Below are 27,194 nucleotides of genomic sequence, written 5' to 3' on the forward strand. Positions count from 1 at the left end.
TGACCCGCACCCTTTCCCACAAGCTACTGTGTATGAGCTCCATCTCTCGCTGTTGGACAGTAACTTATCTCCCCCTTGACACCACATGACAAATTGCCTCCCTGCAGGCCAACAAATCAGTGTGTCTGAGCACAGTCATTAGCCCATGTTACTTGTTGAATCAGGTTTTAGCAATGTACCTCAGATGTCGGTTCATCCAAATGACGTCAAAACGTGCAAGAGTGAGGCTTTGGCCAATTTTATGTTAACTGTGGAGTCTTGCAGGTGCTTTGATTTACAGTAATACTTCATGTTTCATGTGCTCTTCATATTCTAAGTGACATACTCCAGCGACTGCGATTGAAGTCAGCGTGGACACCGTTGGAATCCCTGAGCCTAAATGCCAAAGAGATCCTCGAATTTGCAGACTTGCGCAATTGAGTGTTAAGAGAGCGATAATTTGCTCCCATGTTACACCTCTTTTCTCGTCTCGCCGCATTGCCTTTTCAAGTCTGTGTGAGAAAAAAAAACACATCAATAAATAAACAGACAGAAAATGTGACGACTTAGCAAGATTGCGCGACTAAATAACACAGCACTGACACAGTGAGGAGGGTGTGCCTGGTGCTCGCAGAGGTGAAGTCAGGGGAGGGGAGGAATGTTGGCCGCAGATGAAAGCAGGAGTGCAGGCTGGGATGTGCAGTGACTCTCCACACATCAGCCTGTTGGTATAATAGGCCGGATCCTGGAGGCAGGAGAGGAGAAACGAGGAAGAAACATGCCAAAACATCTCTCACTCTGCCCTGTGTGTGTGTGTGTGTGTGTGTGTGTGTGCTCTCCTCCTCTCCCTGTCTGTTGGTCTCTCTCTGCCTACAGTATGTTCAAATTATTATTTTTCCAGTTGGCATGACTGAAATTATGCTGTCAAAGCTGCACAACTTTATGCTGATGGGAGTAGCCGTCATTCATTCACGCTTCACGTTCGGTCCATTCTAATGTATTGGCACAATCGCCTTAAAAATAAAGAATCTGCTTTTTAGAAGCGTCTGTGACTAAAGAGGGACACTGGAAGTGTTTTACCTTTTACGTTTGACCTCCAGCTGGTAGAATGAGGTCCTTCAGGAGCACCAGCAGTGACAAAGGAAGTATTCAGAAGCTTTACTTAAGCAAACATCCTAGTCCAACACAGAACTGTACTGAAGCAGATCATATTCTGCTGTGACTGGTCATATTGTTATTCATGATAGTGATCGATTTTTAAAACTGATTCATTAGTGCTCTATCAGTCTTTTTTCTCCTGCTTTCCTACTATTGCTTATTTTTTCTATTTATGCCTATCTTGCCCCTGCATCAATAAAGTCTTATCTTATCTTATCTTATCTTTAAGCAGCATTTTACTGTTGCAGCCACGAAGGTGGAGCTAGTTGGAAACGCAGTCATTTTAGTCCAGCGATTCTCCTCCTAGGGGTCGGGGGCCCCCGAAGGTCCAAAGATAAATCTGAGGGGTCGTGAGAAGACAAAAAGACAAATTTTGCTACACAAAATTATGTTCTTTTTTTCCGATTTTTCTCAAATATTCATGTTTTGGTGAAACACTGGACACTTTTACCTCTTTAGTGGTACTGCAAACAGTTGAGGCACCTGATATGTGCCCACACGCTGCTTTTCAAGGGGTCAAAAATGGTTGGAAACAATTATTTCACCTGTAGAATGCAAATCCATCCAATGTTTTTGAGTAAAATCTTAACCTGAAAAGTAACTGCAGCTGTCTGATAAATGCAGGGGAGCACAAAGGAGGGATATTTCCCTCTGAAATGGAGTAGGAGTAGAAAGTAGCATGAAATGGAAACACTCACTGCAGCACAGTACTCCAATACTTGTACTGGAACCTTGACGGCTCAGCTAAAAGGTTATAGAAGTCAGATTGCATCTGTGTGTTTATTGCAGCTAATGATGCGTTCAAATGTCAATAAATTGGACAAAAACTAAAAAGGACTTTGCTGCACTGAAGGGCTCCGCAGAAATTAAGTCTGGATTAAAAAAAATTGCGTTTATTCTCAGTTATGTTGTTGTTTTATGCAACAGGTGGTATAAAAAATGATTGATCCAAACCTAATAATTCCTCTGAAATAGCTTCATCCTACATTATTTTATATCTATGTCGTAATGCTGAGGGTTTTTCATTTGAGAGCAGCCCCACAGTCCGGGGTTTCCACCGCAGATGAGCGTAATGACCGTGAGCTGAGTGAAATTACAGCGTCCGAGCCTCTGCTGGCAAAATCACAAGGTTCGAGTTTCTCTAGAAGGACGATGTTGGTTGTAATTGTCCCTCGTGTGGGACCACAGGCGGTGCCCTCAGTGTCCGCGCATGTGTGTGTGTGTGTGTGTGTTGTTTTGGCGTAAAATCTATCTGATCTTGATCACGTTAAGAAAAAAGAGGAGAAAACAAAAAATAGAACAATATGATTTTTTTTGGACGCTGGATTGTTGTGGATCAGCGTAAGTGTGTGTTTAATAAAAAATAATTTGGATAATAAGGTCTGCGGCCTTTCAGCAGCAGCTTATGATGATAATTTGGTCTGATCCGCCTTATTTTGCTCTTGGCAGACAGGAAGGAAATTTTATTTTGGAAAGCCGCTGGCTCTCATGCGCCAACCTGCTATTGTCCTAGAAATAGTTTTTTGTTTTTTTTTAACATATATATTATTTTTTAGTTTGCTGTCTGTTTATGCCACAGAGCACATATTATCTGGCCTCAGAAACTATTATTGTTCGATATCTAAACCTGAAAAGTGCGTCCTCAAACCTTTTTTAAATTTTTGCATTATTTTGCAAAGGTAGAATGATGAAATTCAAGAGGAGACACTTCCTCACAGATGACTGGTAGCCTGGTATTGTAATTTATCTCATTGAACCTCATATTTCAGCAGTTATCAGCCCTGATTTTATTGCCTTCTTGGGTGGATTATTTATTTATTTATTGGGTTATTTATGTGTTGGGTTATTTATTTTATTTTATCAGTCAGGTATTAACTTCAATAACCCGGCGGCCTTTAATTACAGCTTATTTAGTCAATCGTTCACCTCGCGAAAAGTGATTCTTTGTTCAGAATTTCACACTTGCGGAATTATATTTCAGCGTCAGAGCGGAGCATTTCTTTTTTTTTTTTTTTTAAAAAGTGGGCATTAAGGCCTCTTGTCCGCCAAAACCCGCCAGGAGCCGGTCCACCGCCGGTGCTCCTTCTGATTTGTGTGACACGGCGCGGCGCTGCAGCCAATGAGCGCGCTGTGTGTGTGCCAAGTGGAGACGGAGATGTGGAGAGTGCAGGCGCACAGTGCGCACTGAGGAGGAGGAACACTCTCAGCTCCTCTCTGCTGCTGCCAGGCGCCTCTGCACAGCACGGGAGCAGGAATCCAGCGGCGGACGGGTCGATGTGGACGGAGAGAAAAAGGAAATAACCGCATTCGAAATTAAGTCGTTTTAACAGGCTTTTTTTTTTTCTTTTACCGGAGTTTCTTTTCTTCTCTTTCTTCCCTTCTTCTTCCGTCTTTGGCTGCACGTTGCCTGTCGCGCGCCTTGTCCGTGTCAATGGTGTTAAACTCTGCGCGTCACGTTCCTGGAGCCTTCACCTGGGATGTAGCGGAGGACAGAGCCACTGTAGCCCGCTTCGTCCTCCAGCAGGAATACACAGACTTTGTCGAAGGTAACTGAGAATCTAAGCGGCTGCTGCTGCTTCATGGAAAGTGAAACACTTCTCTGAAAGTCTCTTTGATGGTGGGTTTCTCTACGATGACCCCCGCCCGGAGGTCATAGCCGACTCTCCTTATTTCCCTCCTCATCACTGCCCCTCACCCCAATGATGACTATGAGCTCTATATCGGACACTTTAGTCCCGCCTGATCCGTCCAAATCGGCGTTTTTGGAGTTCGGCGGCCACGGCTACCCCGGACACCAGCAGCCCTCCCCCGGCCTGTCCCACAACCATTACCCGGTCCACGGCCTTCACGCCATCGGGCCCTCGCAGCACGACGGGCCCTTCTCCTCCGGCGCATCCTCGTACGGACGCCCGCTGGGATACCCGCCGTATCACAGCCCCGTGAGCGCGCACCACCCCGGGGCCTACCTGCCCTATCAGCACGGGGGTCACGGCGGCGCGCTCGGACACACCAGGCTGGAGGATGCGGGTAGGTTTACGCAGGACATTAGAATAGGAAACATATGGAATATTCATGTCTGCACTCCCCCTCTGCATCTGCTGTTTGCACAGTCACCAAATGTGTTTACCATGTGGCGTCTTGTGGGTACAACGATCCCACTGATTTTCAGGTGAGCTGGACTTGAAAGATCTGAGACAAAAGGAAAAAGGAAAAGAAAGAAAAGCGAAGAAAAAACCTTTTATTTAATTAGGTCGTGGCTTATTTTTCCCCGCTGCTCCAGAGATAGAAGTGTTTCATTCATCATTCTGTGTGCTGTCTTCAATTTAAACCAACGTGGCCGATCAAGTGAAAACGATGCCGTCCGCACCGTCACAGACACTGAATGCATCAATAGGCAGTAAATAAAAATGTTATTCTCCTCAGATGTCCAATTTAGGCCCATTAAAGTGGCTCTATAGTCTGAAAAACATGAAAATAAACCACAGCGGAGCGCAATAATTGGATCCACACACAGGTCGGCCACAGCGTCGTGTTCAGTGTACTTTGGGGTTGGACTGGAGATGAGTTTAAGGCCTGCACAGACTGTGGGACTCTCCACAAGAAGCAGCCGACACCGGCCCTGTGGTGTCCCGCTGCGGTCCGCGAGCTGCGCGCTCTCCAAACCCAAACCATCATCTCCCAAATAACATCCACCCTGTCTGCTGCCTGCGCTGCCACACACTGATAATTATTATTATTAGTATTATTATTAGTATTATTACCCCACATGACTGGATTGCCAAAAAATAATTGCTCTATTAGATTTAAACGAAATGTCCTCCGTGTGTCATAGCTTTAAATGTCGTTTCAATAAAATAACAAGAATTATTTTAGCTCAAATCAATACAACATTAGTTCTAAACATTTATTTTGTGGTTGTCGTGTTCATACTTTAAACCAACTCACTGCAGACCCCTTGAGATAAATGCAGCCCTGTAGACAGCAGATTGCAGAGTTTTACACAAAGGTATGTTCTGTGTATAATGTGTATTTACTGATGTGTGTGTTGTAGATATCCAGCTTGCACTGAGAAAACTAAAATGAAAGATGTTACATTCATGTAATCCACTCATTTTATATGGCACATCATGGCTGTGGAGAAGAGCAGGATACTTTACTGCAGGCTGAAGTGGCTATTTGTCAAACATCATATCTGTTCCATTATTGTTAACAGATGTAGAGTCTGATCATATCCTACTGATAATAATAATGATCACAATAATAATAATAATGATCATAATAATAATAATACATGTACATGTCTAAACACATTCAAAAAAAGAAATATTTGACTGCAGACAAACACATTTTTTGTGCCAAGGCGGTCACTTTCTTTCTTTCTTTCTTTCTCTACCTCACATGCACGGTATCCTTTTTGCCGCACACACTCAGCTCAGTTTTGTTGATTCATTTCTAAATGTTTCAGGAAGGCAAACTAGCAGCGCTAAAAGTGCACTAATATTTAGTGACAATCATTCGAAATATTATCATACAAAAATATGGTTCCACTATTTCTACACACAAATGCAGCAGGAAAAAAGAAATAAAACTAGAACACAGTCTTTATACATGTAAAGTGATTTTTATCCCAACTTTTGCATTGACATTGATTTTACAGTACAAATAGGATAGTGTGTGTGAGCCCCACATCATCAGCCTGCCTCTATATCATGTCTAAATAAAGTTATATTACAATTTAAAGAAAACTTGCTGTGCTGTGTTTGCCGGTGAACGGACTGACCCCGGAAACACTGTTTTATCAGCATTAGACTTCATGGAATGTCCTAATTATATGACAATTGCATATAAACATGACTCTGAAGTGATGACACATTGACACATTAGTTCTGTCTGCTGGTTTCATTCAATGGATTTTCATATTCTTTGTATCTGCGATTGGTGTTGATGGAACTTTGTATGCAGCACAATTCCCAAATAAGTGTAATTACATTTCTCTTTTTCTATTGGGCTTTTGTAACAGTTTGTTTCTACGAGGTCGAGCACAAACACAGTCACTCTGTAGGACAGCATGCCGCAGAGCTTGAGAAAACAAAACGGGTGTATATTTGTTCACACATAGTCCATATAACATATTTTAAAAAATGAACTAACAGCGCTTTTTGGTTATTTCTGCAGATTCTCATTTTTATCAAATGTTCAGGTCCGCAAGTAAAGGGTTACCACATCAATACATTTGGAAAAAAATAGAGAAAAAAACATTTAAAAGGGGAAAAAATGCCTGATTTTACATTAGTTATTATTTCATATAGAGACCTGGAGTCTGTGGGACCCCAACCAATAATGTGAAGCCAATTTCAACAAATTGCAAAGGTTCAAATCCAGTCGAGGTAGTTGGAAATTTACACTCTTTTACATTTTTCTTTTGAATATCGCTCTCTCCTCTCCGCCGTTGATGCGCTCGTCTCTGCTGAGCTGCGGCTCTGTAACAGAATCTGAACATCTTGTGGGGCCTCGGCCTTTCGCAGCTGTTCTCTCCTGCCACTGCAGGCTATAAGCTCATGTCATAACAAAGATCAGCGTGGGCGAACATACACTAGTCGAATGAAGAAAGAAGAGGCAGAGAAGCTCAGCTCTCATGTAAACCAAACGGCTCTGGAAGAGGACAAACAGGATTTTTTTTTCTTTTTACCTGCATCCATTGTCATAAAGTCATTATACACTCATTATTACTATGATTCTCTCATTATTTTCATAATACTGAACACTACCCTTGTTTGTGGATCTGCTTTCCTGAGCAGCCTTAAATTCAGCAACAAATGTTCTCACAGAATTTGTAAAGATTTTGTGTCACACAGTCACACAGTAAAGCTTGTGTTTTGTAACATCATTAAACATTTGTATTTTAGTCCACTTATATGCTATGTTTTCCATTTTGCGTTTAGATATTTAAGGTTATGTGCACGGTTAAACTATTCAAATATTTTCACAATGCGAACACATTTCCTGTGAAATATGACAAATGTGTTGCTCTTACTCTATGCCAAGGCCAAACCTCTGTCCCCACAGAAATTCCCATCTTGGTATTTGACTCTGCTCCCCTCCAGAACACGAGAAGCCCACGGCGGTGATAGAAAACGGGGAGGTGAGGCTGAACGGGAAGGGGAAGAAGATCAGGAAGCCTCGGACCATTTACTCCAGCCTGCAGCTCCAGGCGCTCAACCAGCGCTTCCAGCAAACCCAGTACCTCGCCCTGCCCGAGAGGGCCGACCTGGCGGCCAAACTGGGCCTGACGCAGACCCAGGTACTGTGGTGGATAACACACACACACACACACACACACACACACACTGAAATACACCCAAACAAGCCAACATAGGCTATGGCCACTCTTTCACATTCAAAATCAATAAAATCTCATAAGAATAGCTTATTTTAGCCTTTTTTAAATTCAAGATGCATGAAAATAAAAAGAAATACATTTCCTTATGATAAAAACAACTGAAAAAATTAATATTTAATACTAATACAGGGATTTCTTTAAAAATATGGTAACAATGAGGGTAAAACTGAACATATCGGTGATGACAAGAGTAGACAGTAGTGTATTTCCAATATGAACTAACTGTTGGCTAATTTCTCTAATTGATGTGAATCTCCTCCACCTCTAAAGTAGCTCGTGAGGGAATCACCTGAGCTGTCACTGGAATGGGTAGATTAATAAAACGTCTAGACCTACATGCATTTTCTTTCAATGGAAAATACATTATTATTATTGTTTCTGTAGATATGTAATTAAAGCGTCCATTGGTTCACAGTGCAGGGGCAACAAGACCAACGTAAGAACCCAAATAGGCACTGTTACATTCTTTTTAACCGGTGTCACTGCACGCTCCCGTGTGTAATTACATACTGGCATGTATTCAGATAAACTAAAATGTCACATGAAGTTTAGTCACGGATCATTTGTCATGAAATCACAATGCAAAGGACATGAAACTGATGATAACAAAACAGGGTCAGACAACAGGTCACAAATTTCCACAAATAGAGCCTGTGTGTGTGTGTGTGTGTGTGTGTGTGTGTGTGTGTGTGTGTGTGTTGAGTGTAACTGTGGATGTACATTTATTTGTCTGCACCCGAGGTTATAATGAAACTTTTTTTGCCACTTTTCATTTTTCCCTTTCAATACTTTTTATTTGTCTGTCTCTCAGACACACACACACACACACACACACACACACACGTGCAGTCACAGGCAAATAAAAGCCTTAAGGCGGCCATTTTGTCTGTCCCATGAAGTCAGTGAACCCACGTTGGATGCTGCAGTGCTTGAACAAGTGATGCTTTTTAAGCCAGTTTTTTTTAAATGCCGGTACTTTGACCAGAACGAACATCTGAAAACCATCTTGCATTTTTATTGGACGGCTCGGAATTAATAATGATCCACAACACTCACACACTCCATTGATATTAAACAATAGCGATTCAACTCTTATCCAAGCTGTTTAAACCTCTGATATTTGCTCTAAACACAGTTGGCAATAAATGGTTTTAAATATTGGGACTGGATTTTATGACAGAAATCACGTCAATTGCATTTACATAATACCTGAAAAATGTAAATATTTTATTGCTCCTTTGCAGAATTCAAAAAAATATGCCCTTTCAGCCTTCCTGTCCATTTGAACTAGTTTGTTAAAAAGAAAAACTTTATCTTGATTATTTACAGTCCATAGTTTAGGAATGGCAAGAGTCTGTCTGTTTACTGTGACAGGCATAATAAGCCTATATTGACATCGATATAATTCATTACTTAATTGTTTCATAGTTTTGATATGTAACTTAAAGGAACAATAAACAAACCATTCACATGAATTCCACTTGTCAAAAGCTAAGATGGCAGCGACTGAGATCAAGCTGGGCAAGTTAGCTGTAGAGTTCTTTCTTTATAACAACTGAATACAGCTGCTGCTTCGTTTAATTAAAACTCTGAATTTGTCCTCTCATTCAAATGGCTATGTTAGTTATAGATAAGAGCCAGGGAATCTAGTTTTAGCTTTGGCTTGGTTTTTAGCTCTGTTACTGCAAATTTAAAAAAAAAAACTGTTTTCACAGAAATTATACATTTCAATGACATAATACATTTCACATAGTAACATAATATTTCACACAGTAAAGCATGTGTCAAAAATGCAGATTCAAGCCTTTGACCAAGCAAGTTACTGCATGTTTGCCTTTGTAAGGCAGTGTCCTTATAATGTAAATGAATCCTATGACATCGTCAGAAATTTAGTCTTTCACTGGAAGAACCTTTCCTAAATGTTTAAAGGATGCACACATACAGTATGTAATGCATGACCACTGTTATTTAGAGCTGTTACCATCCTGGCTGGGATTATAATCAGCAGGAACATAAAGGTGCAGCTTTGTGCCAGGAAGTAAAATGAGGTTTTTTATATAAAGCTCTGTGTACTATTATTAAAGATACATTACACATGTGGAACAGGTGAAAAGGAAAGGTTTGAGGACTGATAAGGTGTCCAACTGGAGAAAAATTGTTTGGGAATATCTCATTTGAAATATGATACATGCGTGTTTGCGTATGTGTGTACTGAGCACACACAGGCAGCTGATATCATCAGATGAACTGTCCTAATCCTGTATGAATTAACGGCTGCAGCTATGTTTGCACTGGGAGTAAAAGATGATCTGTTCATTTGTCTTTGCCTTTTGTAGTGGCACAGTGGTTTTGAATGTGGTCTCCTGCAAGTCATGCTCACATGCATGATTACCTTCCTCTGTGTATATTCACTGAGGTGTTTTGGATCAGGGAAAGTGGGCTCTGACGGACTGCATTGCACTCTGATATCAGTTATTAATAATCAACCAATTGATTAATCTTTATTTAAATTCATAACAAATGTTTAATTAATTAAGAGAGAGACCCAACTATTCAAAATTAAGAATTCAAGAGAGAAGGTGGTTGGGGGGGGTTGGAGAGGAGATGCACGGCAAACAACCATAAAAATAGTAACTATATCACTGATGATAGGAGTATCACTAATAATGATCAATATGGTAACGGTGAATGACATGGCAATAGTTAATATATGAATAATAACATGACTAATTATAGTAAAAAATGGCTGCGGCTGACGATCCACAGCAGCGATCCATAGAAGCCAGAGAACCAAGCCTGTTGAGGGCAGGAGGTGATGAAGTTAGTCTCTAATAGTCTCTAGTAGTGATCGTCATTACTACTGAGCTCTATAGGATTACATGGATCAGTAGAGTTCTGGCTCTTTGTCAGCCTGGCCAACATTCTGTTTTTATTTTCCTCTGTTAATGAGGAGTAATAGGCGGCTCTGGCATTACAGAGGGTCATAATAATGAGAATAATCATAAGAGTGCAATTAAAGGTTATCTGGCTGTACTGTTAGGAATTCAGAAACATTTCTGTAGGCTCGGGATAAAGAACGCAGGTGTTTTTATAACCAAGTGCTTTTCCTTTACCTTTTTTCCCTCAGTGTCAGTGTCAAGTCAGTGTCTACTAGAGCTTTTTTTTTTTTTTAGATGGAGCGAAGCTACAAAGAGGTTTCCCCACAGTTTGCCTGCTAACAAATGTTTCAGTTTAACATTAGGACTTTATGACAGGCAACCACTCCAGTCACTGCTCCCAGCCGCAGAACAGTCCAGCACATAAGCTCCTGTAAAAATGCAACCTTTTGCTTTCCCACTTTGGATTGTGGACAGATTAAACAAACATGACGTAGCATGTCAGTGTCAGTGAGGTAACACGCTGAACGTGTTGCTCTTTTAGAGACGCTGATAGGTGGATTTCGTGATCTTTGGACATGCTAAGCTAAGCTAACCAGCTGCAGAATGTAACATTATATTTATTGGACATACATGGGCGTGGTATCAACCCTTTCATCACACTCTGGGCCAGAAAGGAACTAAGGATATTTCTGGAGTCCGTGTTCCAGTTGGGAACACATTAATTACTCTGAAAGTATCGGGAACATGCACAATGCAGTCCTTCTCTTATTATTTAATATAAACTTCCTCTGACCGAGCCGGGTGACTTCCTATTGGTTCCCCACAGACATCAATGAGGTAAAATAATGAAATCATCTGAATTTAATTTGACTAGATCAACATTATTTAGGGGGTTTTGTGACACCCAGTGACAAAAAAATAAATAAATTCATCTTTATACAGTCATTCTCCTTCCAGTGATTGTGTATGGGAAAAAGTATTCTGGGCCACTGTGCGTTAAGTTCTACTATAATACTGAGTACAGCCACTGTGGTAGACTTGGCTTTGAAGTGACCTGAGTGTAGCAATCTTACGGCACAATACCAATTACAGGCAAAAGTTAATGTGTTTTTCTCAGGAATATTCATACTTTCATATCTTTACATTTGAAGAGCAGCTAATTTCAATTTAGCTCTTTACTCATCTCTTCATTAGAGCTGCATTAAACGTTATTGTTGTAAATATGGGCTTATGTGGGAAAAGATTATATATTAAACGCAGGCTTGTTTTCCTCCTATGGTAGTGACACGGTAAACAGAAACACACAGTCATGTCTCTCTCAGTCAGCTGCAGTTAGTGTGTGTGTCTGTAGCCGTACAAACACACACACAGCATGCACAGTGCACACTCACCCATGCGTCCACTCAAACATATGTGCATTGTGTGCATTTTTCATACACATACACAGACGGAAACAAAAACACACACACTTACAGATAGTGATCATACACCACATCTCTATCCTGCCTTCATGCCATTAGGCCAGCAGCCAACCACTGACCACTTTCCATCTAAATCTCTAATGTTCCCAGACGCAGCTGAGAAATGGCACGTAGCACAGTTCTTACATTTTTCTGTCTCAAACACACACACACACACACACACACACACACACACACACACACCCTGTCCATACAGCCACCAAATGGAAGCCTTTTATTTCTAAAAATCCACACGGATAAGCTATTTTCGCCCAGTATTCAAGAATATTCAAGAATATGCAGACACACACTGCGAGCTTTGCTTCAGTGTATCACGTTCAGGCACATACTGTACACACTCACACACACACACACACACACACACACACACACACACACAGTCAGTGGCACCTGGCCTGCCTCTCAGTCACCCTCCTCCGCTAATGTCGGTGTCATTAGTCGCGCTCTCAGGGAAGCTGTCAGCTCCATGTTGCTGCTGGAATATGAAACCAATAATTACAGCAGAAATCCTCTCACTGAGGCTGCATTAACTTAACGTGCTGTTGATTGACTGCTTGGCTCATAAGCTTCGCTCCACAACTCACTTTAGGTTTTCATCCATGAGTTACCACAGTGGTGTAACACTCCAGGTAATCATTATACTCCAGGCATTATATTCGTCTCTAGATTACAACTTGCAGGTTAGAGATCCCATCCAATCAATGTGTAACAATATTTTTCCTAAAAATATACCAACATATTCCCTACAGTGACTGTGGAATCACAGTGAAGAAGCCAAACCAGAAGCGGCGTAACATAAGGGAGAGCGGTAGAGTTACACAATAGAAATTAATAGAATAGAAATGGATCTGAGGCTAATTCTAATACTGAGGAGGTTGTAAATATTTATTCATACGACTATGACGGACCACAGCCGTATAATGATGAGCCTGTTGGGTGTCCAAGAGATCAGATGCAGACGAGGGCTGGAAGGAATAACAGTCAGAGAAGAGGAACTGAGTTGTGGTATGAGGAGAACCAGAGGAGAACTGGGCAGGTGCCTGGGGGAGGGATGGGCATCAGCTTATAGATTGAAAAACCCTACACGTACATATCTCTGGGCTACAGCTAAGGCTGTGTTCACATCACAGCACTGTAAAGTTTGCTGTCATGTGTCAGGTTTGTTGGAGTGTTGATACGTCACCATAACAGAAAGTAAGGCGCTACGATCAGCTCGTATCGCGTGTCACAATGCCTGATATAACTCCACAGCTATGTGGCGTTTTACGGTGCTCTACCGTCACAGCAGGAGGGGTGGAGGGAGGGAGAGAGAGAGAAAGATCGCTGCCTGATTACAATTACTACGTGTCCCACGCTGCTTCTCATTGCTGAAATCATTGTGCTGACAATTTGGAAGTTAGCAAAAGTTAGAAAACCAGACTTGCGGTGCACAGAGCACGTTTTGGGGGAGCTGAGTCTGTCTCCGCCTGCCGCTGCAGCAGAATCAGAAGCTGCTGTGTGCGCTGAAGGAGCAGCAGCAGCAGCTTTCAGTGATAAAACTCTCGAGTCCCGTTTCCTCTCCTGCACTAAACGCACACATGCACAAAGCCAGCAGCTCCTTTTCCTGCTGGGAAAACTGTGGACTATCAGATGATGATATGTGGCGAAATACCACTAAAACCTACTGAAAACACACCAGCTCACTGTAACAGGCCGCTCAGACTCACTACCTCCTCCTACTGCAGTAGGCAGCGACTCCCTTATGTTACGTCTTATGACGAGTTTCTGGGGGAAAAAGAGCGTTTTTAGGAGCTTTGCAGAAAGCGGCCACTTTCTCCTCTGAATTTCTGCCCTTATATGTTGTAAAACATATTAAATCCTGCATTACCCTTGAAAAAATACTCATTTTCAGGTTAAATATATATATGTCAGGAAAAAATTGTACCTGCAAGTTGCTCTTTAAGCATGGTTATAACTACTGCAAGGACAGCTAAGTTCATCAGATTTCAGACGTAACTTTCCCTTTTGATTGTAGTCAAATTAACTCAACTGCAAGTTAATTTCTGAATTGCTGCATCATGTGGTGTATAATTGCAACGGTTTGCAGATTTATGGAGTGATAGCTTAATTTTACGCATTTGCCACCATACTAAGCTCTAACGGGCTGTGATTGACGTCAGCAGATACGCTGGAACAATAGAGATCAAATTAAATGTCAAGTTCCACTCTGCATGACTTCTTGGCTGTTTGAGATGAATGCTGGGTGTGAAAAGCTGGGTGCCTTTTTGATTATTGGGCAAAGGGATCATTTTTTCCACATATTTAGAGTCAATTAGACCAGTCTGAAATGAGATTTTTTTATAGAATCAAATATCTTCCATAAACCACTTCAACCATCTTCATAAATACCCATAAAATCCCTGGGTAATAATTCCCAGGACTGTCAGCATGGAGGAGAAAACAACTTCAGCGCCAAAACTGTTTTCTCTTCTTTTCCTCTCTCTTTTATCTTTCTCTCCTCTTTTGCCGCCCAGCGATTTTTTCTCTTCGCAGCGCCGGTCCTTTGGCCGTTCGGCACAGTTAAAAACCTGTTTGAGACAAAAGTATTCTTCACTGACTATGTGTAATTATTTATGATTCATTTGTTCCCGCTAAGCTGACAGGTTGCCCGAGAGGCATTTTCTTGTAATTTGATGCTCAATTTGCAAGCATGCTGGAAACACCAACTCAACTGAATCATCTCCAACCACAGAAAAATGATTGAAGTGATGCTGAACTCAACATCTTGAGATATTCGAGTATTGAGTCCCTATTATTCTCACACTTACACAATATTGTCATCATGGGATTGCTGCATGACATGTTCAAAGGAATTAATATGCTTTATAATTTGGATGGTATCATTTCTTAAAGCAGTGCATCAGTGTTGGACTCCATTTAACACTCTTTACTTTAATGTTACACCTCATATGTTGTGATCATGTCATCAGCCTATATTCGACTGACCATGTGTCTATAGGAATCACAGTGTTACAATAACCGTACCCTGTGGTACCACCATGATATTCCAGCAGGGCCAGTGTCCGTGGTAGTCAATGCTACAGTCACGTTATTGTAAGCAAGCTGACTGTAATTATGTTTCTGTCAATGATATTACCGGCATTTTGTTAAGCTTTAATGAATCATTCATCTGTTTGGCTCATTGTTGCCACAGGCGTTGGCTTCTTTATGGCATTTTATCTCTCACAGCGGTGCACCTGTGGTTGGTATGCAATACCTGTAGTACGACTTCATCAGAAGTTATGGTATTTTTTTTATCACTTTAAATATTTAAAATATTCATTTCGGTTGTTGTCTCTCAGTATCTCACTGAAACTTCTCTGTTATATTATATTATATATATTTCAGTGTTCATGGATTCGCGCATTTGTTGACAAAACTGCTCACTTGCTGGGTTTAACTTTAGAGGAGCAGCTAAAACGTGAATGTCGTAATATGTGTTCAACAAACTCGAACCACGAAACATCCACATCCACGTTCAGCACGGCACTTGATAATGGTGCATTAATGTTAGATAACCATCATTGTCTGAGCCTGCATGTTTTCATAGCTTCTTCTAGTTCACCTGTTGCTACTTCTTGTCTAATTCTCAGTGGGATTGTGAATGCAATTAGTCCTCAAATTGGTCTCTTTCAAGAATTTAAGTTTAAGGGTATGTTAGCTAACCTTACTGGCACAGCCATAACGCTAATGTTAGCCAATGAATAAGGCTGCATTATTATTATTAACTTGTTCATCTGTCTATCTTTCACAATTGTTATTTTAGCACTATTTTCTCACAAGAATACTAATACAGTTTGTTCTGAGTTCTGAAGTACTTTTTATGTCGCTTTGGCCTCATCTCATTTTAAACATGCAAAAAGGTTGTCAAATCATATTTCTGTTAAAAAGAGAACTTCACGAACTGATGGACCAGAATACGTTGCTCAGTGATAACTCTTCAGTGTACAATACATTCACTGGCCCACGACCTAAAAACACATCACAGCTCAGTAAGAGTTGCTTCCTGGTTTGGACCATATAATCACAGGGTCCACAGTTTTAGTCTGGTTGGGGACGAGGAACCTTTGTTGCAGTCGACTCTCCCCATTTATTTCTTGCCTCCCCTTTACCAAACAGTATCAAACTTAAGGCACCATTTATGCAGAGTTACACCCACAGTGAGTATTTTTCCCATTGTGTGGCATTGACCTAATGAGGTGCATACATTTTATTTACTATTATTATTAATGCTTTCCCTTTTACTTGTCGCTCAGGTGAAAATATGGTTCCAAAACAAACGATCCAAATACAAGAAGATCATGAAGAACGGGCCCTGTGGACCTGAGGGAGACCACCTCGCCCCCCCACCGCCGTCCTCCTCCTCCCCGTGCTCCCTGTGGGACATCAGCATGGCTGCCAAAGGCGCGCCGGTGCACTCTGGAGGATACATGAACAATTTTGCTCACTGGTACCCAGGACACCAGCAGGACTCCATCCCGAGGACTCAGATGATGTGACAGACAGGAGGACGCAGCGCTTCCAGGACAAATAACGGATTTATACCAGCAAGTTCTCTGGAGCTGTGACGAGCAGAGGCATTGTTAAGAGTCTGAGCCGCTCTGGAGGCAAAAATAATAGATCTGGCAGCCATTAATTGTAGTGAAAAGATTTTGTGGCTCAGTTCATTTAGGTCAAGGTCAGTGGTTAAACTGTTTAAAGGATTTTAGAGCTGAGAGATAATTTGATGCCACACAAAGCCAAGCACTCCATATGCTTTTCCAAGTGTTTGCTATTTTGCTACTTTGAAAATTGTGTAGATTTAAAGTGAGACTGTGTTACTTTTGCAGAGCACCCACTTTGGCCTCCAGCATTAACTTTATAGGAGAAGTGGATGTAGCTTCCAGGTCTGAAAAGTGAAACAAATGCAAGAGTGCATTAAACCTGTATTCTTTCTATTGGCCAAGAGAGGGTGACATCACTGGCTCCAAACAGAAGTCCGATTGTATGGAAGTCTATGAGAATATGATCTTATTTCTAATGGGATTTGTAGCTCAGTAAACATACCTTTATATAGGTTAATAAGTTTATGGTCTCAGTCATTAGTTTCAAGTCTTCTTCAACACAGCATGATGTTCATTTTGTAAATAACAGTTCTAATTTAGACTAAAATAGACGATAAAGCAGTGTCTGCATTAAGGTGGGGCTACCTTGTGACCAGCCAATCAGAGGAGGGTCTTTGTGGAATGCGGGTGAGAAAATGCTGTAGCAGTTACCATGTGCACTTCTAATATACAGAATAATGGTAAATAATGGTAAATGCCAAAATGTAGCTTTACAGCAGCAGTAGATTAGAGTAAGAAAGTCAGCAAACAGACTCAGAGCAAATATCATAAAATATCCAAAGCAAACATTAGCTAACTTAAGTTACCATAACCTGATTGCTCGTCCATGACAACCCCTGAGTTTACTAAAGAGAGAAAGGGTTCGTTTGTGAGAGTGTGTTACTTCTCACAAGACTTAACACAGTCTCACTTTAATACAGCCAGTCAAGTTACTTCTGCCTCCAGAGCAGCTCTGCCTGCAAAACCCTTTTTTGATAAAGCTACAACCCAAATGTATTTCCAGCCCTGCATCTCTGTTTCTGGACATTTCAGGGTTTTTTTTTTTCCTGTCTTTTCAGTGTGCTACAGTTGGACAGGTATATGTGTAACATAAAGGGTTCTTCAGGGCGTCTTAATAATTGTTCCTTATGGAACTGTACTGATTCAAAGGACCCTTCGGTTTGTGAGCAGAACTAAAGAAAAGAAGAACATTTCTCTTGATTCCGACCATTGTGTGTGTGTGTGTTATAAATTCTGACAGGGTGTAACACCATTAATGTTCTGTGTGGCTAATAGACGTGAAAGAGCCATTATGAAACGGTTAATGACAGTACCAACGAGGGGGGGATATGGAAAATAGGCACTGAGTGGACACTTCATTCTACTTCGTTGTATGAGTCAGATTTTATATATATTTTTTCATTATAGTAAAAGGTCTGAAATAGTTAAAAGATTAAGCCAAAAAGAAAATACCAGAAATGTATTTGAAATGACATATGTATAAAAGATTACACCTGGTCATTTGAGACTAATGTGTTGATTTTGCCATCATTTGACCAAATTTAAATGATGTTGCCCGTCACTCTAATTAGACATTTATTTTCTTTTATTATCCAGTACATTATAGTGATGGCTGCCGTCAGTTTACATTCATCCCAACACTTTTTCTTTTCCTCTTTTGCAACCTTCTAAAGTGGGAAACTCCTCGTGAACTTCAGTTTCATGATTCCTGTTTCTTGATCCGTTGACTGGAATTTGTTCAACAACCTCTTAAAATCCTGAAGTAATATTTTGCTGATAATATATTGGCTCAGGGTCAGGTTACACTATGTTAGTTGAAATAAATCAAATCCAGTGATCAATGCCCCCCTATTTGACTTTCTTTATTTAACTTACATCCAACAGTGGAAATAATTTGTTTTTGCACCTTTAACAGACAGAGGCTTCAGTAATGTATTGCTAGAATAACATATTCCCTCTCAGTGTAAGGTCTCTGTGTGCCCCAGTGGCCCGCAGCCATTTTCTCTAAAGTCGTAAATCAGAAGAAGCGGGTCACGTCTTTCGCCCTACAAACATCTGGAAAAGCAAAAAGAGTCGTCAAACATCGTCAATGATTTTATAAAATGACCACGTCAATTATAGGTAATTTAGGACACAGCTTGTTAAATAAAGCTTTCACTCCGACGCTGTAATTATCTGTAATTGTCAGTCAAGGGAATATCCCTCTGCCTCGGGGCCCTAAAGGAAAAGACTAGGAAGTAGTGGATTACATCAAACTGGATTACTGAGAGCTAATCCTTTCACAACAAATTGATCCGTGGAATTAATGTTACAAAAATGCATTCCTACATTTCTGTATGATGCTGCTTGTGGTTAGGTTATTCTTCTTCTGGGGTTTAATTAAATACTCCTTTTGGAGGTCATTTTCTTCTGTGTTTTTTTTTTTTCTTTTTCAAGTACTCACAGTATATTCCATTACTTCACTAGAGTAACCCAACATTCAAGTCACTGCTTTGACTGGTCAAATGGACAAAAGAAAACTTGCCAAATTACCTTCAGGTGCAGTTTAATGTGAGAACAAAAGGCCATGATAATATAAGGTGCGTGTCTGAGAGAATTTGCTTGCATTTGTGTGTCTTAAAAGGTGATAAAATCATTTTTCCTGGCAGACAGAGGCGTTGTTGCACGGCCACACTGCAGGTTTAAAAGTCTCTTGCACTTCTGAAGTGTGAAGTGAAACAGCACAACACCACAGTGTCATGCTATACATCACTGCTATCGTCATATAATCATCTCAGGGCGCTTCATGTTCAGAGCAAAAGGTTTGTTTGCAAATTTAACACACTCATTGCAGCTGGTAAAAAAAGGGGATGAAACGATGGGGCTAGTAAAAAATAATGAGCTGTGTAGGTGGTCTGTATACTAGCCTAGAGGCTCGAGCTCTATCATGGCTAAACATCATGGTATTGAAACTCCAGATCCTCACAAAGGATCACTGTGATATTTGTTCTCAGAATGATCTGTAAATGCTTCCAGCAGCCCATTATATGTCATGGGCAGTGAAAAGTATTAATACCACACTGTGAAAATACTCCATTCCTCCGTTAAATACCTTACTTGGGTTAAAGTACCTAAATATTGTCAGAAAAATGTACTAATGCAGTAAAATAGTCCCTGTCCCTGCCTGTGTAATATTGCTGTTGCATCAGTGAATATGTTGCATTGTTCTGCTATAGATGTTTAAGATTGCACTAATGTTAACTGCTTTATAAACCTTTTGGTGGTTTCATCTACAGCAATGCATCATATTGTATGAGGTCAAAGTAGGAGGAAACCATAACGGAACATTTTTCTCCTTCAGTTTGCCAGACAAATTCAAAATCACAGAAACTGTAAAATAACAATAACAGTAGATAAGTATGTTTCAAATGTGGTGGAGTATAAAAGAACAATATCTGACTCTGAGAAGTAGGGGAGTAGAAGTATAAGATTGTAAATACTCAAGTGAAGTACAAGTACCTGGAATCTGTACATACAGTAAGAGCAGCACTTGAGTAGCTATACGTGGTTCCATTTCACTACTGATGCTTGGACCCACTTCGTTTGTAGCATTAGCACCCTGTAGCGTCTGCTTACAGGTAGCATTACCAGCCAGCAGTGACCCTCCTCAGTCAGCAAGGCTGAACCCTGAAATCCCCCCAGTGCGTTACAGCACGTGATCACCCTGAGCACCAGATGTCATTTCACCTAAAACGATGATAAAACATCTCTCTTTCAATGGATTTAATCAACTGATAAGTATTCGATTCATCGGTGTGCGCCTCTCTCTGCCCTCGCCTAGTGGCCAACCGTATGACACACAGTGACAGATTATATTTCACATGCACCAGTGGGGCTCATATCAAATGGTTACAAAAGTATGACATGTTATTTATCAATCTTAATCAATTTTATTAAAAATTGCTTAACCTATAGTAACACATCATAAAAGAATTAGAATATTTTAGAGTATTAGAATTATTAAGTGGCATAAAATGGAAATGCTCAGAACTGTACAGAAGTGCTTAGTTATATTCCACCACTAAATGTATGTACATTCATTGCATAGTTTTGTAGCATGTACGTGTAGTGTTTATAGGTAATAATGATAATGTTAAACATATTCATATTAGATATGTACTGAATAGACAGCGTACAATGACAGAGTTCTAGTCTAATGTAGGATAGGCTTCAGCACAAGTCATTAATAGCCGTACAGTAGGGTGCAGAAGTTATCATTAGATAGATGGTGAAGAGTTAAATACAAGTATACTGTAAAGTTGTTGTGCAGTTATGGATCAGATATTCAGCTGCTTTTATGAGTTAAAGTTTGAAGAGGCATTTGCAAGTGGTGTATGATTGATAAATGCTTGATAACACAGGGTAATGTAGTTGTAACAATACACAATCATACGTCTTCAGTAGCTTCAAACATGTATATAAATAGTTACTGTACAAACCTGCTCTAAAGTGTGCTCAACTTTTACACTGGCTGTGCCACTAACGCCTAATATCTAATACAACAATGAATATAATGACAGCCGCCATAAAAAGCAAACTTAAGAAATGTCTGCAGCTAGAAAAGACTTCAAACTGATGAAGACATAAAACTACATATGAAACTGTTGTGAACGAGGAGTCCTAGCTGTTAGTAAAAACATCAATAAACACTTAGAATGTCCTTGTCTCTGTAAGTATAGTGCTTATAAAGTGTTACCACAGTGTTAGAACATCGCTGCCCTGTTGGCGCCACTCAGTGAAGAAGCCTGAACCTGAACTGTCTGGAGAGATTTGGGTGTGAAACACTTCACACACCGTTTGCCTCACACGGGAGACTTTCCTCCTCTTCCTCTTTAATCTGGTGGAGACAGTTGACTGCAGTCTTTTTAAGGGGAAACACATGTTGGGGAACCTGAACATTTTGATATCAGAGGACCACGGAAATAGAAATGACTTCATTTGAATGTAGGTGTTGGGGGGGGGGGTGGATTAAGAGCTGCTTGTTGGAGGAAATCACATTTCTTTTTGGACTCTATCCTCCTGCACCTCATAGCCCTCATCATTTATATTTTACACATCGCTCCTTATTTTCTTTTCCTCCGAGGATCAAACATGTCTTTCAAAAAGCCAGACAGTGGAATTTTTGAGAAGGCCCCCACTTATTTAATCCGCTACTTGGAGCAGCATCCTGTTGCCTCTGGGGAAGTTCACACCGTGGAGTTTTATGGAATACTTTGCTTCACAGACTTCAGACACGTCGTATTGTCCTAATGAACTGATGGAAGCCCGTTGGGGGCTGAGGGAACATGGCAACACAACACCATCGGCTAAAAAGAGGGCGAAACACGAAGACAACAACAACAAAAAAGAGAAAGCAGAGGACCTCACACAGAGAAGTGGTGGCAGGGAAGACTTTTGAAGCGGCATACCTAGATTGTGGACTGTGGAATTAGTTCCTTAGCAGCACATGGTGTGTCCACAGAGTTAGTGACCAATAACTGCCTCATATGTAAGATTTGTATTAAAGATTCCCTCTAGACTTACAGAATACGCTGCTTTGACTAATTTCCTTTCTTTTTTCACAAAAGGGTACCACATATATTAATAAATGGAATTATACCCACACTTTTTCCCTCAATGAACATAATATAGAATCTATGAAAATGCAAATAGGTTTTGTTTGCCAGTTGGAAGATGTCACTACTCCACTGAAAAAGTCTCACTGTTAAACTCAGGTTTAAGGGGAGCACAGAGAGACGTTCCCTCTTCAGCATGATGCATGTGAAAACAGCTTTTTTTTTGGCAAAAAGCTGTGTTTTTGGTATCACTACTCTCTCCCACCATATCTCATTATCACTGGTTTGACTCTGCTGTGGCTGCCAAACATATCTTGCATTATAGAAGCACACATTAACCCAGCAAGACGTCCATCCAACACCAAATATTAGTGTCTCATAACTGCTGCAACTATACGTCCACTATTTGATCATTCGCTGAGATCCTAATGCCGGCAAACCATCACAACTTGATTTAACTCACTTTATTTGATACAGTGTTGTGGTTCATCTGGACAATGAAAATACCACAGGGTCTATATATAAAATGTGAGAATTGAATTATGTCCTTTAAAAGCATTTTGGCTTCTATGAATTCTTCTTGAATTGCACGCGGCAGCACCCTGCTGCTCCAGTTATCTTTTTTATCACGTTGTTTCTTTTCTTTTGCTGTTCGCTCAATTTCTTTGTGTTTGGTGTCGTTGATGTTCAGCAGGATACCCTCTTCATCTCCACAGGCTGTGTTTTTACCACTTTGGGTTCCTTATAAGCTGCTTGTTTACTCCCCAAATGTTGCGGCCTGACCAGCGCGGGTGTCCGAATGTGGACGTGAGCTGAAACTCTTACCACGCTCACTAAATGCACCTCTAGCGGGGTGCTGAAGCCACTGAGTGCCCTTGCGCTAAAATGAAACACACCCTCCGTAACTGAACATAAAAGTGCAATGGACATGTCTACCCTTGTGAATATTGGAAATTAGTTTTGTAGCTTTATGTCATCATTTTAGAATGTCTCATGTTCAGTGCTATTTATCAATAATGCAAATTCTAGTTTTTTGATTGTGACGTATTTATCTTCCCTTCTCTCTATTTCCAGAGTAGCTGCATTTCTGTGTTCTTGTTGCCTGCATTCGTCCACATATTGAGCACATCAAATTCTCTCTCTCACTCTTTTGCAGCTCCCCGCCTTTTTTTTTGTACGAATGTGGAGAACAATGTGGAAAACTGAGCACGTTAGCTGACCATTAGCTGTTCGCCTTAAGTCTCGTGGTTCGGACTGAAAAAAAAAAAGACAGAACAAATGAGCTCAACAGCCTCCTGCAGCACAATCCAGTGACACAACGATCCCAGTTTAGTTAATAGGTGTGTGCCATCTCTGGTTAGCACACAATCACATAAAAAAAAAACAATTTAGAACTAACACTGCCTATATTAGATCTTCAAAAATTTAATTCAAGACTTTTAAAAGTCTCCCAAGCAAAGATTTTAATGTGACTTGCTTAGCAACGCCACACAAAACCACTGACTTTTATTTGTGCAAAAGATATGAGCTTGTCCATAAATAGATGTTCATAAATAGCGTTTATTAAAGCAGCTATCCCCCACGTTTTCTAATATGGAAACTTAGAAGGATGAAGGTGAGAGGTGATGTCAGGAATAGGATTTTCACTCATACATTTAACTGTCGACTGTGGATAAGTATGTACATTACTGTTTATGCAGAAGAATAAACACCAAGCATGTGGAAGATGAATAGGAAATGGAAGGGCAAAACTCAAGAGCTTGCGTGAGGACAAAAATGTAAAAACCATAAAACTGAAGACTTCACAACTTGCTACTGGGCAGATGACAGCATGTGACCCCCCTAGAGAGTAGAAAGCACACACAAGAGAGAGAGAGAGAGAGAGAGAGATTCATAGAATGAGACGTATTGAGAGACGTGGGGAAAAAAACACGTTAATTAAAACAAGTCATAAACAACGGGGGTCACTTTATATTTGCTTGTTAAACTTGACCCATGCGGTGCAAAAACATATACACGCTTAGTGCAACTGAGATAAAGCAGAGCCTTTGCTTGTGTGAGAGCATTTGTATGTGTGTGTGTGTGTGTGTGTATGCACATGGGGGGGGGTGGCGTAATGCACTATGCAACAGTTAGACCGATATATTCGGTTGATACTAACAGTCATGTCTGTGAGAATTCTTTGTTTTAGGAGTTCTATTTTGAGTAAAAGTAGCTGACTAATAGGCGTTAAACTTGCCATTTTATCCCATGTTGGGCATCGCCGTAGAAGACAACAAACAAAGCATCTGGGATGTTTCTGCTCCGAGCCACAGGAAGTAGGCTGTGAGCAGAAGTCTGCCATTGGTCGACTATTTCAGTCGGAATTTTCCTCCCATTCTGGTGCAAGTAACCTACACGGTGAAGAAGGCAATGTGTGCTATCAAAACTGATCTTACTGCAGTTGTAGAATAATAACAGCGTGTGAACACACACACACACACACACATGCAGCACTGACATTGACTTCACACACTTGTATGATATCATTGCGACAACGTTCAGCAAGAGCTGCATAAAGCTATTGAACTGAGCCCGTCCAGAGCCAAAGTGTAGGCAGGCTTCGCCTATAGGGAGACGATATATATATCGAGTTCTGTTTGCGTTTCTTATCGGCTACAGTCATATCACATAGTCGACATATGTCTTTTATTGTTTTATGAGGCATTTCCTTCTACAAGCACAAAGCCACTTTAGCACCAGGGCTCACCATCCCACGTACGGTTGTTCGACTAAAACAAGTTTCCCTCCCGATTCTGTTTTTGCGCCGCCCAAGACATGCAAGTTGTTCCTGCATAGCCACTTCATGACATCCACAATTTGGATTTCTCTCTCCTAATTTGGCCCTTAAAAAAGTGCACAGTGGAAGAATAAAGTACGCACGGTAATGCCTTACTAGCAAATAGACGTGGACGTAAACAATGAACTATCTTGAATAAAGAATAGTTTGTTTGTTCACTGTCACACAGAGAGTTAGATGAGATGATCTCTCATTTCTTTACTGTGCTAGGGTTAGGCATAAAGACCGCTCGCCTGGCTGTGTCCCAAAGCTGACTAATTAGCAGGATGTACAGCCGCCTTGTTTGCTCTTAATACAGAAGAACTTTTTTTGATTTTGACTATCAGGCAAGATGTGAAGCTATAAATGACTTTCGATGTAAATTCCAAACACATTTAGTGGCGTCTGTGTGTATGTTATAGGAGTTCAGCTAATTGTAGCAGTCTGTTGCGAAGGGTTAGTGGGGGTCATGTCAACTGGGTTCAAAGTGTTAAATGTCATGAAATGAGTCCCACAGTGTCCCTGTCACTGAATGGACGTGGTGTGTTTTTGTAGTTTTTGAGCTCCACATAAAAGGTCTACAAGCTGTTTCAGATTATTATTTCCAAAATGTGACATTTCATTCATCGTTACTATATACACAGTATTGGCTTTCCTCTGTCAAAAACAATACAGGTGTTGGCTTTAGTATCGGCTTTCAAAAGCACACATCAGTCCAAGTGCAGTGTGCAGATTATGGCTGGAGGCAGGGAACGGAAAGTAACGTCAGCTCCAAATCTTTCATGACACTGTTATAAACTTTCCTTCCGCTGCTGAGTTTTCCTCTCCGCTCAGCTCACAGCTGCTGATGTCATCACCTTGTCTCACCCTCTTCAGCCAGCCTGCGAAAGCCAAAGAGCAGAAGTGTAAAACTGTCACCTCAGCTCACCTTCCAAACACTCGGTCCAAATTTTCGCAGCGTTATAAACGATCAGTGGGATTCCTTTTCTCCACGCGCTTTGGGCTGAGAGTGATGAAGCTCTCTGGACAAATCCACCTGGCGTGATTTGTCTTCGTGATTTGTCTTCGCTGTTAGTTGCATAAATCTATGATTCTGGTTGTTTGTTTAAAGCGTAACCTGTTAGTCAGAAACCCCCAATGGCTTTGGTGAAAACTGTTTTCCCTGTGGAGTGCCAGTCACAGGTTGCTACAAGTCCCTGTTGGCCCTCTCTGTCTGTCTCCCTGTGATGTTCACACACATTCCTCTCTGACACCTGGAAGCTGAGGGCTCAGCACAGGAAGGTAAGAGCCTAAACAAACATGGAAGGTGTCCCAGTGGATCTGTGGTTTTGGGTACCCACCCACTCTTGTGGGTCCAGGTGAACACGATATGATAATGCGGATGTTTCCCTTCCAGATATTGTAAATCACATGTATTCCTACACTACTACTACTACTACTACTACTACTACTACTACTACTGCTACTACACACACACACATTGTAATTAATGTTAATTTGCCAAAGGGAGGACAACCTTGAGCATCTGAAGAGAGGGTCGGATGAAGCTAAAGCCTCAGTCAGCATTATTAACTTTGCCTGGCAGTTTTTCAAGTGAAAGATGCTGAGTGAAGCTGCCATGCTCAGCTGTGTCCGGAGTGCCTCCGCCAGCTGCTTTGCATTTTAGGAGTCAATTTAATGTGTAACGCTTTTGCTTCATTTACAAATCAGCAGCACAGTCCTTCAAAGCTAAACTACTCTCCACACTGCAAGACAATGGCACTATACATCTCTCCTAGTGTTAATTGGTTTTGATCAAAACGTCTCTAAAGCCGACTAGCTAACGCTGTATCTCATTTATCTCATTGGTGTTGCAGAGAGAGAGAAAAACCTAAATTATGGATGTTACGGTCTTCGGAGGATTTACGTGCTGGGACGGAGGGGTAATGGCTGCACAGCTTCTAAAGACTTGACATCACGATGAGATTAGTAGGTTTGGTACCTCAAGACCAAAACATCTGCTCACCAACCCATTTGGCAACCTGTTTTATAGCCGGATCTGCTGCACAGAAAGTGATGCTCAGATCGGTAACTTGGGTGACCATATCTTCAGACCCTGATAGCCCTGATTAAGTGGGTCTCTCGTATGTGCTTGCACGCACACCATAGGCCTGTCAATCAGAATGGGGGGGGGGGGCATTATTTCAATGCTTAGCACACCTACCAAGCGCAAATTTTTAAAACCACAATGCCGGATTCCTCT

At 41.0% G+C, this 27,194-nt stretch overlaps 1 protein-coding gene across 1 annotated transcript; it reads left to right on the forward strand.

Annotated features, from left to right (window-relative positions):
- Positions 1–3,567: 3,567 nt before the first annotated feature.
- On the forward strand, positions 3,568–16,946 carry LOC139216839 (homeobox protein Dlx4a-like). The gene is made up of 3 exons (XM_070848070.1): positions 3,568–4,164; positions 7,242–7,438; positions 16,193–16,946. The coding sequence occupies exons 1-3, from the start codon at positions 3,837–3,839 to the stop codon at positions 16,433–16,435; spliced, it is 768 nt and encodes a 255-aa protein (XP_070704171.1). The 5' UTR covers positions 3,568–3,836; the 3' UTR covers positions 16,436–16,946.
- Positions 16,947–27,194: the final 10,248 nt, after the last annotated feature.

Source organism: Pempheris klunzingeri, chromosome 17, assembly GCF_042242105.1.
Source record: "Pempheris klunzingeri isolate RE-2024b chromosome 17, fPemKlu1.hap1, whole genome shotgun sequence".
Lineage (NCBI taxonomy): Eukaryota > Metazoa > Chordata > Actinopteri > Acropomatiformes > Pempheridae > Pempheris > Pempheris klunzingeri.